Raw genomic sequence first — 15,413 nt, forward strand, 5'->3', positions numbered from 1 at the left:
TGCCCAAGGAAACTGGAGATGTTTTGGCCTTTAGGAAAAAAAAAAAAAATTCCTTAAAGACCAAAAGCCCTGTCTTCAAACACTGGGAGTGTAATTAGATCTATTCCGTGTGTCTCCAAGGGCTGGAAGCAATACAGGTGGTAAAAGCTAGAGTGAGTCAGAATAAGGAAGGCTTTGGAACATTCAGTGCTCTTTAGAACGGCAAAAGGAGCAATGAGCTTCTCGTCACTGCAGGGGTTCAAGCCAAGTCTGAATGAAACCTTACAGAAAGAGATTCAAAAATCAGGTGCACAGAGAGCCTTGAAAACATTTTGGATCCTTTTCCATCCCTGAAATGCTGTTTCTAACAATAAAGTTTTATGAGGACATACAATATGGTAGGTAGTGGGGATGCAGGCATGGATACATCTCTGTTCTCAAAAAGTGAGACACCCCATGTCCTTCGAAAGTCCACCGTGGCCAGCAAAGAAGCTTGTGGGGGACAATACACAACTGACTGTAATGTATTACGATGATGGTTCTACAAGCCCCATCACCTAAGATGCCACTGGAGCTTGAAGTGGGGGGGTCATTCATTCCATCCTTCCTTCCACCTGCCCCCGCCCCCCAACTAATGTTTAAAAGGTAGAAAATAGTGGTTAATGCTGGAGTGTTAAGTTCCTTTATCTTCCAGATCACCTTCATTGAAACAGTGGTTCTCAAACTTTGGTCATATCAGAATTCCCTGGAGGAAATGTCTTACTTTAACGAGCCTGGATCTCCATTACTAGTTCTCCATGTGATTCTGATGCTTACCAAACTTTACAAACCACTGCTCTAAATCCTCCAAAACCTGAATTCAAGTCCCAGCTCTACCTCTTACTAGCCATGGGATTCCGAGCCGGTTAGCTCTTCCGTGCCTCCTTCTGGGAAACTATCTTCTCAGGATCCCGTGACGATCATGTGTAACCATGTATGGGCAGCACTTAGCACTTCCCAGGGAACACAGAAAGGGCTTGAAAGGAGGTAGTCACGGCTCTTATTATTCAGAAGACTGGTATACCTGGGCCTTCTCTCTGCCCCGCCTCCCACGACTCGCCAATGCCAGTTTTCCAACAAAGTGACAGCATTAGCAGACCACCTTCCCAGTGCAGCCCCCGAGGCTTCCCTCCACAGTCACAGCCATCTAAGTTGCCCCACAAGGGACCCACTGTCCTCAACTCTCAGCTGTATTCCATCTCCCAACTCTTTCTGAGACCCAGCCCCACAAACTGACAAGCTCAGCCCAGGTCCTTCCCAGACCTTGCTAGGTAGGTCTACAGAGGGGGAGGGTCTCCAAGGCTGTCATAACCGAGCTGTATGATTTAACCGAGTTACATGGAAGTTCTCTGGCCTCAGTTTCCCACCTTTACAAGGAGGGAATTGGTCTAGAAGAGTTTCTCTGCGGTCTCACCAGTGGTATTTTGGGGATATAAATGTTTGAACGAGACTCTTCCATACACTACAATGTATTCAGCATGCATTGTTTCTCCTTAAAGCCACCGATGCCCATGCATCATCGAGCAATAAATGTACACTGCACACGTTTGGCAGGACCAGGGGTGGGAACAGTACTATCCCACTGAGACTACATGATATTTCTAATGAATCTTTCCAGCTCTAACTCTGACTTTGCCGTCCAGAACTGAGAAACAAACCAGGACCCTAACCAGCAACCCAGCAGGTCTGCCTTGCCAAGACAGTAAAGATCATGATTTTAAAATATTCTAGAAAAAGGCACAAAGGCCCAGTGGTCTGCTTCCTTAACTTAGCTACAGCCGGAGGCAGGCTGGGAAGCAGCTCCCTACTCACACTTATTCATCAAGAAGAGCTACAGCAGCCAAGGGGGTCTTCCTAGGCCCCTGTGGGCAACTGGCTGGAAGCTGATCACTGTCAGCCCAGCCAAGGGCCCCCTTCCAATCCAATTACACACAGCCGTGGTGGATTCCCCACTGCCTGCATCCTCCCCTGACCCGAGCCCAAGATGGGCACTGAATAAAATTCGATTACCTCCTGTCTCAGGGTGAACCGCTATACAAAAAGCAGACTTTTTTTCAGAGAAGTGAGGAGTAAAACTAAGAGATGAGTCCCAAGCACGATTTATTCACTGACCCAGTATTTATTATTCCATGCCCACTACATATTGGCACTGATGTGGGCCCAGAGCACAGAAAGGGTGAACAGGACTGTACCTCTGTGGAGTGTATGTCCTGCTGGAACTCACCATGAGTCATCTCTCGGGCCAGACACACCAGGGTTTGCATCCTGCTCTGCCACTTTTTAGTGGATAAAACTGGTGAGTGGACATCCCTGAGCCTCAATTTGCTTGTGCATGGAATGGGTCTAATAACAAAATCTACCTCCTGAGGCTGTCAAAAGAATTCAATGATGCGTGCCAAAATAATATTCTAGCTCCTGGCTCAAAATACAAGCTCAATGAATGCCAGGTGTTTTCCCTAATAAATAAAGGAGAAAAGTAAATGGGGCTATTGCCCAAAAGAAGAGGAAGGAAAAGACAAAATATGTTATGGTTAGCACTGCAGTTAGGAGCCTTATGTCTTTGGTAAAAGAGAAGGCATTTTCCTGATTGCTATCGCCTGAGTATCTCGGTTGGAGGCCTAATCATGGATCTTCAGAATGAAAGAAGCCTGAGAGGCCATCTGATTCAACCCCTTCACATCAAAGACAAGACCCCTAAGGCCCAGAGAGGTTTCATGACTTACCCAAGGCCACACAACCCCCAGGGAAAGTAGCAGAACCAGAAGGAAACAGAATGACAGGGCAGAAATCCCAGCTAACTGTTTCAATCCTGGTACCTACCGTACCTGGTTCTGACCCTGGGCAAAGGATCTAACATCTTGGAGGGCTAGGTTCATCATCCATGACGGGTGCCTGGCACACAGTGGGACCTCTGTAAATATCGGTCCCCTTGCCTCCCTCCATTCTTTGGGATTCCTCGGCCTCATTTCAGAGCAGTGGTGGCCAGGATCTAAGTCTGAGGGATCTCATCACTGAGGACATAAAGATCAGGATGGATGGGAGAGAATGTGTCACAAGGGAAGCATAGCAGATGTCTTTTGAGGGGCTCTCCAGCACTGGGAGCATGCCTCCGAACAGTGTGGGAGACCAAGACAGGCAAAAGAATGTCTTTTCTTTTAAACTTCTCTGAGGCCATCTTGACCTGTGAAATGAAAACGTGTGGAAAGGATCAAATGAGCTAACTTGGAATACTAGCTAATTTACACATGACTGACTATGTGCCAGGCACTGTTCTAAAGACTTGACATGCGTGAACTCAATCTTCACAAGAGCCACGTGAGGTATGTACATACTGTCCCCATTTTACAGATGAGGAAAGTGGGACCCACAATGGGAAGGTAACTTAAACAGCACCTACTGTTCATACTGGGAGAAAGCCAGCATGTCAACCCAGCCATCTGGCTCCAAGTCTATGCTCTAACCCAGGGGTGGCAAACTTTTTCTGTAACAGGCCAGATGGTAAGTCTTCCAGACTCGTCTCGCCACACAGCTACTCCACTCCGCCTTCGCAAAGCAGCCAGAGACAAAGCAGAAATGAAGAAGCGTGCCTGTGTTCTGATAAAACTTTATGAACACTGAAATCGGAATTTCATAAAATATGTGCATCACAAATTATTCTTTTGACTGCTTTCAACTATTTATAACGTGAAAAGCCATCTGTAGCTCAAAGGCCCTATAGAAGGAGGCAACGGGTTGGAGTTAGCGCTTGAACCCCTGAGGGAACCTTGTGCTATCCTGAGCTACCCTGCCTCACTTTGTAAACTCTTACATGGAAAGTGCCGGAACAGTGATGGCCACGGACTCAGTGGTCAGGAAGTGTTCGTTCCCTTTCCCTCCCCTAATCCCAGTCGCCCTCCCAACCCGTGTACCCGGAAAAAGGCCACGCTGCGCTGTGTACCTAGGAGAAGAGACGAGAAACTGGCAGTCATGTGGTGGACTGCGCCTTCCTCAGTAGACATAGCCCTGCTGGCCCCAAAGAGGAGGAGAAGCCGGACACCTCAGGTCAGTGGGTCTCAAGCCTTGATGTGTGCACACCTGGGTGTCTTGGTAAAAAGCAGATTCTGACTCAGCAGCTCTGGGGTGGGGCCTGAGATTCTGCTTCTCTAACAAGCTCCTGCGTGAGGCCAGTGCTATGGTTCTGGGGGTCTGCCTCTGAGCAGTAAGTTCTAGGGCAAACCCTTTGTGTCCATCACACAAGTGAGACACAACAGTGCTGCATCCTGACTTCGGGTTCAGCGTCCCTCAGGCTGGACTCCCCGGAGACAGGGCAGGGCTCAGGATAAATAACCAGGTCCGGTCTCTCAGGACAGCCCCAAGATGACTGAAACTGAGAGGGAAGACACCGAGGGCAGAGATCAAGAGCGGGCAGAGGGAGGCTCCAGCAGAGGCCGTCAGTTGCTTCGGGCAACAGCACGCAGGGACCTCCTCTGGGCCCTGGCAGACAGCAGGCCCTCCTCCTGCGCCTGCCAAGGCTCTGACGGACCGAAGCAAGAGGCCTACTTCCTCATCAGGCCTCTGAATAACTAGGGCACTTCCACAAGGTCACAGTTATTCATTTAAATTCCAGCTCTAATCAGCAGGCAGAGCCTGAGAAATTATCCCTTCTGAAGAGAAAGCCTGTCATTGGAGCACCAGAAGCAGCCCCTCGTGGCTGGAAGGAGAGGCGCTGGGGGAGGGGAAGAGAAGGGTCTTGCGCCCACAGGCCCCAGCACTGTTCTCTGCCCCCTAGATCCCTTCCTCTCCTCCAAAGGGCTTGTTCTCCCCTTGGCAGAGAGTTCTGGAACACTCGGGAAGAGGGAGAGAGCAGAAGGCATAGCATGGTAGACAGGAAGACCAGTGACAAATCCCAGTGGGCCAGGGGCATGTGATAAATGCCTGACAGGGGTCTCCTCCAGGCCACCAGTGTGTTACCTGGCCTTGGTAGATGTCCCTTCCCCACCCCGGGCCTCAGTTTCCTCCTCTGAAAAGTAAAATAGTTGTCCCTTTGAGCTGCCTCAGGACCTTACAGACACACAATACCCTGGTACTTGTTCCCACACTTTCTGCACAATGAATATTTCTGAGGCCCTACCATGTGCCACACACCGCACAGAAAGTGAAGAATGCAGACCCTGACAAGCAGTGCCCCTGGCCCACAGCTCTGTCTTGGAAATGCCAGGGTTTCGAAGAGAGAGAGTACAAGCTTTAGAGGTAGACGGATGTGAGATCCTGGTCTCGTACTAATAGGCGGAGGCTGTGGGCAGTTACCGACCCTCTCTGAGGCCTCTCTCGTCTGAGAGAGGAGGGTACCACCCGCCTGGGAGGGTTGATGTGAAGAGTTAAATCAGAGTGGAGAGTCCCTCCTCTCCTTCACCGCAATGGCCTGATGCTACTGTATTATCCTAACCTCCCAACTCAAGACCAGATGGAGGAAGAGGGGCCGTGGGTCTTCCCACATGGACGTGTAGGAGGTGTGGCCTGTCCCTCTTCTCCTGAGCGTTTCCAGCACCGTCTCTCTGCGCCCCCAGCCCGGCTCCTGGACCTTGGGGAAGGCACCTCCCGCGGGATCCCATCGCCAACTGCTTCCAGTAGGTTACTTCTCACCGACACCCTCAGCACGTAAAATTAATCAATCGTCCCTCACAGTCTTCCCGCCGCCGCTGGGTAAACAGTTACATTAGCTCATAAAATCCCCAATTTGTCTTCCTGTGGGGAAGGGGAAAAAAAACTCCGAGAACCACTCAAGGCGCCTGGTTTCAGAGCCGCAACCCTGCTGGCTCCGCGTTGCCTGGGCGGCTCCGAGAGGCGAGAGGCGGGAGGAGGCCGCTCACCTCAGCCCGGGTGGAGCAGCTCGGTGGCCTCCCGCCCTGCCCTGCCCCAGGGAAAGGTTCGGAACGGGTGACCCGCTTCCGGCTCAGAAACCACGAAAACCAACGGGCTGGGGTGGGGAGATAGAGGATTGGCCATCAGCTCCTGACACCTCAAGGGCAGCAGAGTGGCGGATGTGGAATCAGGCTGGAAGCCCCTCTTGGCCCAGCTCCTCCATGGCTGGGTGACCTCAACACGTCACTTAACCTCCTGGCCTCAACTTCCTCAGCAGAAGAACGGGGCTCAACGGACATACCTCAGAGGGTTATTAAGAGAATACGATGAGAGAATGGCTGTCGAATTGGAACAGGGCTGTGCGGGGCTAGTTACCGTTGCCGTGATGTAAGGGAGCATCACCCACTGACCTCCACCCCTCTGGAAAGACAGACAGGAGCCTGTGTGCCTGCGGCCTTTCACTCCGCCATACTGTTTCATCCAGGACCAGTAGGCGCCTTTGTGAGAATTACAAAAAGGCGCCCTCCCCACTACCCTTGGTCGGAGGCAGCCCCACGGTGGCAGGCTTGGCAAGAGGAATGCAGGCAGGATTTCTGCCCCCGCTCATTCCCACAACATACACAAGTCAACACGAGGGCCCCGGGTCACATCTCTGCCAGGAAGCAGGAGGAGGAGGGGTTGAGCCAACTGGCACTTCTACAAACAAAACTTGAGGTATTGGGCTCCTACCTCAGCACCTTAAGGTATTTCAGAAAACATCATCTTAACAGGGAGGCCTTTCCTGAGATTCCTCTATAAATTAGCAACTTAGTTTTTAACAGTTTCATCTTTCTCCCCAGTGCTCATCACCCACCCTCTCATGTAATATTCATGATACATACATATATGTAATATGTATAATGTGTGTGTATATACAGTTCATTGTCTTCCCTTGAGTAGAATAAAAGATCCATGAGGAAGGGATTGTTTTCTATTTTGTCCACTGTTTTATTCCTAGTGCCCACAACAGTGCCTGGTACACTGAGTAAAATATTATTAAATAGAAAATTAATCTAATGGAATCTTCCTAGGAAATGTTGTCCTATGCATCAGTTAGAACACTATTTGTTTTCAAAGGTAGGGTGTGGAGAGAAGAAAACAAAGACACTGAAACCCTATTTATTAACTGGGAGATAACTGTATTATTCTTTTATGTTATGTAATATACCACATAAATCAATGGCCAGAAACCCGACTTAAGTCTGGTTGATTCTTTTAGATAGTAAAAAAAAAAAAAAGGATAAATTCACTTGAAAAAAAAAAACTGCTAATAATGAAAACATCATATTATCTCTAAAGAAAAATAGACAATAGTCCCATCAGGAAATGTTTACAAGGCCTTCAATTGCTGAAAATTTTCAGTGATGGAATTTTCAGTGTGTTCCAATGGAGTGTGCATGGGCTTTGGCGTCAGAGTCCTAGGTTCAAATCCCAGTGCTACCGCTGATGAGCCCTACAACCTTGGGCAAATGGCATAGCCTGCTGGCCCTCAATTTCCACTGTATTAAAATGGAGGATATAACAGTTCCTATGCCTTGTATTGATACTATAAGAATTCAACATTAAAAGGACTAAACAAGAAAGTGTATGTGAAAATAGCTGAGAATGACAATATTCCCTTCTTACTTGGTAGCGTTAATTACTCCTCTTAACTCAAAATTTTATCCAGTTTAGAAAAGTCTCCAAATCATTCTAAGTCATCTGATACTTTTTATCCATATATGGTTGTATCCTCTCATATGAGCTTGTGTGTGTGTATGTGTGTACACGAGTGTGTGCACACACAGACACAGACAATGCTTAGGGTTAGAACTCTGGATGAATGTGCATTTTAACAAAAGAAATGCGCAATTAGCATAAGAATGGTTTTTCCATTTGTTCATTGACAAAAACCATTCCTCTTCTTTTTCTTTCTTTTCTTTTTTTTTTTTTTTTGGTTAATACAGTGAGCATGTATTGGTTATATAACCATTTAAAACCTGCTAATTTCATTGTGGGGTGGGGAGAAAGCCATTTCTTAGAATAAAAAGAAAGAAGACTTCTTTCACCCACATATTTTCCATGCTAAGTATGTCATATCTTCAACTTTTAACCACATGAAGCTATAGAAGATAAGTAGATCTAGGTATGATAAGGCAAAAATGCTCATTAAATTGGAGAATTCATATCTTAAGGATATCTTTAAAAAATATTTCCAGAAGTGCTCATTTTCCACTTCTTTGATTCACCCAGAAATGTTAATCAGAAGGAGGTGACTGTATAAGCATGGGAATCACATTCCTTTGGTTTTAAAATGGTTTTCAAAACCAATACGAATACATCAATTCAAGGCATTTCTTCTCAACCCAAATCAATGAAAATGCAGCGTACTTAGATCTCTGCTCTGTTTAGAGTCCCTAGAAAAAGGTCTCACTCAGAATCAAACCATGCACAATCTGGCAGAGGGGAAATTTCCACAGCAGCTGTGTAAACACAGAGACTCACCTGGACCTTGACTGACATCTGTGGCAGCATTTTCAAAGAGAGGGAAAGGCAGAGGAGAGAAAGGGGGAGAAAAAGGAAGAAGAGTGTTAGAAGCACACACACACAGTGCAATGTGCCCTTGCATGACTATCATGTTCATGCAAGACCCCAGAGGTACTCAGCTTCTGAGCACTTAGTTCTACCTTCACCCAAAAACCACCCATGCAAGCCGAGGGACCAAGCTCCCTTTCCACTGTGCATGTAGCAAGAGAGGTGAGCTGCACATCTGTCCGGAAAGATATCATCCTGGAATCAGATTGGGCTCTTGGCCAAGCAGACTGGAATCCTGCAAGAATATTGGTTAAAATATTCTGGTTGATTTCTGCACACCACCACCCAAGCAAATCCTCCTTGCCTCCAGATACAGAACACTGGACATGATGTCAAGCAAGTTTCCCCACAGAGAGAAAAAATAATAAACCACTTCCTTGAGGAACAAAGAAAAAGAGGCATGAGAATGGAGAGCAAGTTGCAGCATTATTTACGACATAGGACTGAAGGACAGAAGATAACAAAACATTTATAATCCCCTCCCTCTCCAGTATTCCCAGTGACCATCCTTCATCACAGACAGCAGTGTGTATGCGGGAGATTGTGTGTGAGTAGATCATTTGCCACACAAATTGAAATTCTGCCTCCCCCTTTAATTTTTCTTCTTGCTTTTCACCCCATCATTAATGACAGGAATTGCCATTTGAAACCACTTTTGACAACTACAAATAGACATTCAGCCCTAGGAAGGTTGACATTTGAATTAAGCCAATGAACTTTCAAAAAATGAAGAGCGGTTCACTCCCATCATCTTCATGAACACAATCTCCTCCTCCTCCCCTCAAATGTAAGATAGAATCCTGCTGAGAAGCCAAATCGAAAGCAAGCCAGAGCTTTGTCAAAACCTCTAGACCCGGGGCACCTGGGTGGCTCAGTTGGTTAAGAAACTGCCTTTGGCTCAGGTCATGATCCCAAAATCCCAGGATCAAGTCCCACATCGGGCTTCCTGCTTGGCGGGGGGTCTGCTTCTCCCTCTCCCCTCTCCCCTATCATGCTGTCTCCTCTCATTCTCTCTCTCAAATAAATAAACGAAATCTTTAAAGAAAAACAAAAACAAAAAACCTCTAGACCCAACCTGAGGAGATGGAACGGGGGCTGCTTCAGGAAGCCATTGGCCATCCTCACAATCCCAGGTGACTCACTTAGAATCACAAAATGGTAGACCTGGGATACCCACAGACATCATCTAGCTTAATTCATCTTTGGTTAAGATGTGGGGGGATGAAAGAGGTTGAGAGACTTGCCCAAGGTCACACACTTAGTTCAGGTACAGAGACTACATAAGACTCTAGACCCCTTGAATCCCACCCAGTTCAACATTTGTTCAATGGAAACCCAGGTCCCTCAGAGGCAGAGGGGACCCAAATTCAGTTCGTAGCTAAAGTGAGCACCCTGGAACCACGGAGGAGACCCCCTTAGCTACCCTGTGAATAAGTCATGGGTTTTATTTACTGTGCCTCTAATTTGCTGCAATTAGATTTGTAAAGATTCAGCAAGATCCACAATCACTAGAACTCTTGCCCCAGGAAAATCCAGGTGCTGACCTAACAGAGCTGTGCCCCCACATCCAGGAGGGGCAAACCCATAGCAACAGCTAAGCATTCTCCAGCCCACACCCTAGAAGCTGTATCTGCCCAAAGAGACCTCTGGAGAGCTCTGAATCATTCCTCAGCCACACCCTCTTTCAGGTTTTCTGGGGTGTTGTTTGAGATTCAGGGGTAGAGTGGCAGCAAGAAGAAAAGTGGCAAAATAGAAGAGATGGGAAGGGAAAACACTCTGTATAAATAACTAAGCAGGGCAATTAACTGTGACTGATGGACAGCCTAGAATAGTGGTCGTTAGAATACCCTTTCATTAAGCAGGATATCAAACTATTTACATGTGGGGGAGTTCAGTGGTGGAACTTTCAACACTGTTGTTCATGGAAACATGCTCTTTGGAAGCATCAACACCCAAGGGAGGCAGGATATCATGGAACTCCAAAGTTCTTTCGAAACTAAGTTGCCCATTTGAACATTGTGTTTATAATCTTAAACTATGGAGACAGACAGATCTGGGTTCAAATCCTGACCTACTGAAAGGCTGTGGGTCAATCACAGAACTTTTGAGTTGTTTGCCTCAGCTATACAATGGGAAGAGAACAGAACCTCCTTCATGGCAGTGTTAGAAGATTAAATACTTTTAAAGCATTTAACTCAGTACAAGGCAAACACTGCATAAATATTACCTGTGCTGATTGTTACCAGTTTGAATGACCACAGACACAACTACCAAGAAATGTTGACCAGAAGGCTCCCTGGAAACACCAAGAGCCTATAGGAATTAAGGCTGTGTGTGTGTGTGTGTGTGTGTGTGTGTGTGTGTGTGTGTGATTTCAGTTCAACTCTTCTGCTTATGAATGAAGGGATCTGTTCCAGCCCTCCCCTCTCTTGGGTCTTTTTCCTCCCATCCTCTTCCTCAGTGGGAAGTAGGGCAAGGAGGAATTAAAAGGTTGTAGGAGAACAGGAACAGGGGTCCAAGAAAATTCCATTCCCTCCTAAAGCTTTAACTGGCCTCAGTTCTAGCCCTGAGCATAAAACATACAGCATCTCTTCTTGCCAAAGAGGGGCAACAAGCACACCAAGAAAAACCTTCTTCAGTGAGGGGTCAGGGTCCAGGCTCAGTTTCTAGCTGTGTCAGTGAGCTGGAGGCAGTTCTGAGCATTGTGTCTAACATGAAATAGAGACATATAGTGTAACCTGGCCCCCGTCCCAAGAAGCAGTGAGTAATTTGAATCTCCACATTCAATTCTGACCAATAGAATGAAATGGCAAAGCTTGACAGGGGCAGGGGGGAATCAGAACCTAAACCATATTCATCTGTTATACTGTCTGTCCATGCTTTACCCCTTCTTTGTGTCACAAGTCCCAGCTATCTTTTGGGGAACCCCTTCCCACTCTTAATCCATGCGGCTTGGTAGAGATGACCCCACCTTAGCTCCAAGTGTAGCCATGTGACTCAGGCCAGGCCATAGGAATTGGCACAGAGAGCGAGATCCATAGCTGGATTGCCAGGATTCAGGCTCTGGGTCTACGGCTGTGTAGACCTTGGGTCAGCTACTAGATCTTTCTGTGCTTCAGTTTTATCATCTATAAAATCGGTATGATAATAGTCCCTACCTCCTAGGGTGGTTGTGAAGAGCTTGGAACAGTACCTACCTTTAGAAAGCCCTCAACATTAGCTTGTAATTTTATTGCCTTCATATATGAGAGGATAAGAGTATTAAAAGTCCTTCCTGTGGTCACACAGGCAAGGAAGGCTGATCTAGGGTGCAGCTGAGGGTGTTTCTGACTCCATGCCTTGCTGCTGTCCCACTTCCAGGGCGACCATCCCCAGAGCTCCCTCTGTCTGTGCTTTCTAGTGGTCTTCAGCCTGGAGTCTATGTCTGGGGGAGGAGCACTGAGCCCCAGAACTGGTCAGAGGAAAGATAAATATGTAAATGAGTGTAGATATATCAATTTTTAGTGGAGAAAAATGCGGGCAAATTGCAGAAGAAAAGGCAATTGACGACCAGCTAAGATTGATCCAGGAGAGACGGCGTCCTCACCCATATCAGCACTTCCTCTGCTCCCCCCTACTGTTTTCTTTTCTCACACTGCTGGGCCTGTAGTTTTCCAGAGCACCACTGCATTTAAATCTATATTCTATTTTCTCTCCTAGAAAATAGGTCAGACCCAAGACAGAGTTCACCAGGTGGGGTCCCAAAAGGTTTGGCTGGGCCTCGCCTCCAGGAGGGTGGCTGTGCAGCCTGCCTCACACTCCCCAGAGCTTATCCAGGGATGTGGGGTGTGTGTTTGTATGTGTATAAGTAGTGAGTTGGGGGAGCTCGGACTCCTCCCTTGTGAAATTACATAGTCCAAATGAAGGGTAAGGCAGGAGGGCTCCCTGGCTGAGCTCTCTTCTATAAACACAACAGCAGCAGATGGAGGGTCCCTCCTTTTCCCCCATGGTTAGTAGAACCAATTCTCCCCAAAACTATAGGAACATGTTTCCTTTTTTTTTTTTTTTTTTTTAAAGATTTTATTTATTTATTTGTCAGAGAGAGAGAGAGCGAGCACAGGCAGACAGAGTGACAGAGGGAGAAGCAGGCTCCCTGCGGAGCAAGGAGCCCGATGTGGGACTCGATCCCAGGACGCCGGGACCATGACCTGAGCCGAAGGCAGCTGCTTAACCAACTGAGCCACCCAGGCGTCCCCGAACATGTTTCCTTTTTGAACTTAAAAATATGTGTGCTGATGTTACACACTTGTGGCTGAGGTTATTGTTGCATACAGGATAAGTGTCCGTGGGGTACTGCGTGAAGGTGGAAATGCCCTAATTTACTTCTTCCCTGGTTGTGATGCTGAAGACAGTAGGTGAAGGGTGGCAGCTGTATGTCAAATCCTTCCTCTCCTGGGTTGCTGTCCCAATCCCTGCTTTGAGCACAGCATTCCTAACAGAGGTGGCCAGAATTTTTCAGACAGATTGGGCCAGAATTTATTTTCATCAGAAATTTTTTCTACCAAGATCAGCATGAGTGCCAGAGGTAGAAGGGCAGAAGGAGGAAGGTGGAGGGTCATGAGAGCCAGTCCTCAGAAAGAGAAGAAACTAACACTAATTGAGCAGGTCCTGCCTGCAGCCTGTGCATGTGCTAGCCCCTAGACTGAATGGTCTTTGTCAGGCACTTATAAGACAGTTTCTCATTTTCTGTAGGTATTAGCTCAAAGATTACTTCCTCAGAAAGACCTTCCTTTACCACCTTCTCTAAAATAGGGACCCTTCTCTGCCACTTACCCTGCTTTTCCTTCCTCAGGGCACTAAACACTATTTGATATCACAGGATGGGTCTCTGCTTTTATTGTTTATAACCCCCTTTAAATACAAGCTTCACGACAGTAGTCTTGTCTGTTTCATTCACTGCTTTTATCACAAGTCTCTAAGCTGGGTCTTGCCCACAGTAAGTGCTCAGCAATATGTATTGAATGGTTAATAGATCATCTCAATTGATACACGTATCTGCATTTACACAAAAGAAAAGTGAGGCTCAGAGAAATTATGACACATGCCTATGGACAGAGAGACAGAACTGGTATTGGACTCTGAGTCTGTCTTAATAGCTACTAAATTAAGAACACCTGTTTTCTCCTGTGTGGCCCTCATGATCAGGTGGGTTGTCCCCCATGTGGTAACAGAGACAAAACCTGGCAGCACTAGAGAAAAGAGAGCAGCTGTTTTCCTGGTAATTCTGGTAAAATTCCCTGGGAAGCCTCTCACTGATTTAGCTTAGGTCATGTGTCTGTTCCTGAGCCAATTACTGTATCCAACATCACACGTCAGGATAAATGTAGGGATAAAATGGGATGTCTATATATCCCTGACACAAGGCACTACCAACTCATAATAAAGTTCACATTTATCGAATATTCTCTGGGCTGCTGCTAAGTGCTTTATATAGCTCATCTTATTCAATTCTCATCAAAACCCTAACAGGCAAAACCCTAACAGGTAGGAACATCATTCATCCTGTTGTATAGATATGGAAACTAAGACCCAGAGAGGAGGCTCTATCTTATTAATATCTCCCATACTCAGAGTAGCATAACCAAAAGGGTCAAGCTGTATTTCTGAATGAAAAAGCAAACCAGGAGAGGTACCATCAGACCCATCAAGCTACAAACTAGGGATAGGAATATAGGGCGTCTCACAAAAGTGACAAAAAGGCAGAGCCAAGGGCAGAGGGAAGGGGTCAAACGCAATATGACCATAGGCCTGGCCAAATGGAGTCCTTGGCTGGGCTATATGCTCTGCCCTTCTGCAGCTATATCCTACCTCAGGATCTGAGGAGTCTGTAGGGCCAACTACATGTTTGCACCAAGAACCAGCAACGTCTGCCACTAACTCCTTTGCAGAGTACAATCGGGTACTCAGAATCCCTTGCCCAAATTGCCCCAAAGTCACTGGGGTCCATTCTCCCAAAAGCTGACCAATCCACTGATGTGTGTACACTAGTGTCAAGAAACGGCCAAGGGAAAGTGATTTATAGGAGCTGTGGATTTCTACAGGCTGGGGTATCCACACCAATGTCCACAGGGATCTTCATGGTGCTGGAAGTGGAGAGGAGGGAGGCTGCCCAGTGGGAGGCAGATCCCTAGATATACTCTTGCCCCAGGCCCACAAGCGTCAGGTCAAGCCTTCAACTGAGGAGTTCCCCCAACTACAACATGAAGAGAGAAAGAAACAAAAAAAGGCACGCACTGCCTCTCTCCAATGGCCTGTCCTTTCTTGCCCCTGGGGAGAGTAAGCACAAGGTTCTTCCCTCTACTTCAGGAACAAATACAGAAACGATCTCGTTAGTTGAGCTAAAGCAAACTTCCAGCAGTGCAGCGGCTGGGTTTTCCATGTTCTGGGGCTCCTTCCAGCTTTCGATGTCTGAGCTCTTCAAACACTGGAAGAGCTGTCTCTCCACAAAAGGCCAGGTGGTATTAGCTTCATTCCCAACACAGAGCCCATTTATCTGCCTTTGTAGAAGACTGAGCCCCCCCACCCCCACCCCAGCCCCAGTGCTGTTTGCTTTTGTTCTTTGATGCTAATAACTCCAGCTTGCAAGATGGAGCAGGGAGGTAGCTGCTGTGTCAGGGGCCAGCCAGCCTGGGAGGCAGGAGCAGGGAGAGGAGCAGCTGCAAAGCAGGAAGGAACATGGAAGGCACGACCATGGGCTGGGTTACTCCTGTGTCCAAATACCTTAGGGGCTCTCACATTCTGGTAGTGGGTCTGGCCTGAGAAACCAGAGCTTGACTGACAGCTGGGGAGAGAAGGAGTCCCCTTGTTCCACATGCAATCAGACCTCAGTTCAGACGACAGGGTTCAGTTTGGTTTGGTTTGAGCACAGACGTGGCGGTAAGGCAATCTGGACTTTGAATCGT

At 47.3% G+C, this 15,413-nt stretch overlaps 1 protein-coding gene across 4 annotated transcripts in view; it reads right to left on the bottom strand.

Annotated features, from left to right (window-relative positions):
• Positions 1 to 15,413, bottom strand: part of NRXN3 (neurexin 3) — a gene marked incomplete at both ends in the record, with an annotated part of 1,490,367 nt that overhangs the window by 1,447,955 nt on the left and 26,999 nt on the right. For all 4 annotated transcript variants that reach the window (XM_080809449.1, XM_080809437.1, XM_080809438.1 and 1 more), the window contains one exon: positions 8,383 to 8,400. In XM_080809449.1, coding sequence (XP_080665575.1) covers positions 8,383 to 8,400 — 18 coding nt within the window. The remainder of the gene's footprint in view (positions 1 to 8,382; positions 8,401 to 15,413) is intronic.

The sequence above is a fragment of the Martes martes genome, assembly GCF_963455335.1.
Source record: "Martes martes genome assembly, chromosome: 7".
NCBI lineage: Eukaryota > Metazoa > Chordata > Mammalia > Carnivora > Mustelidae > Martes > Martes martes.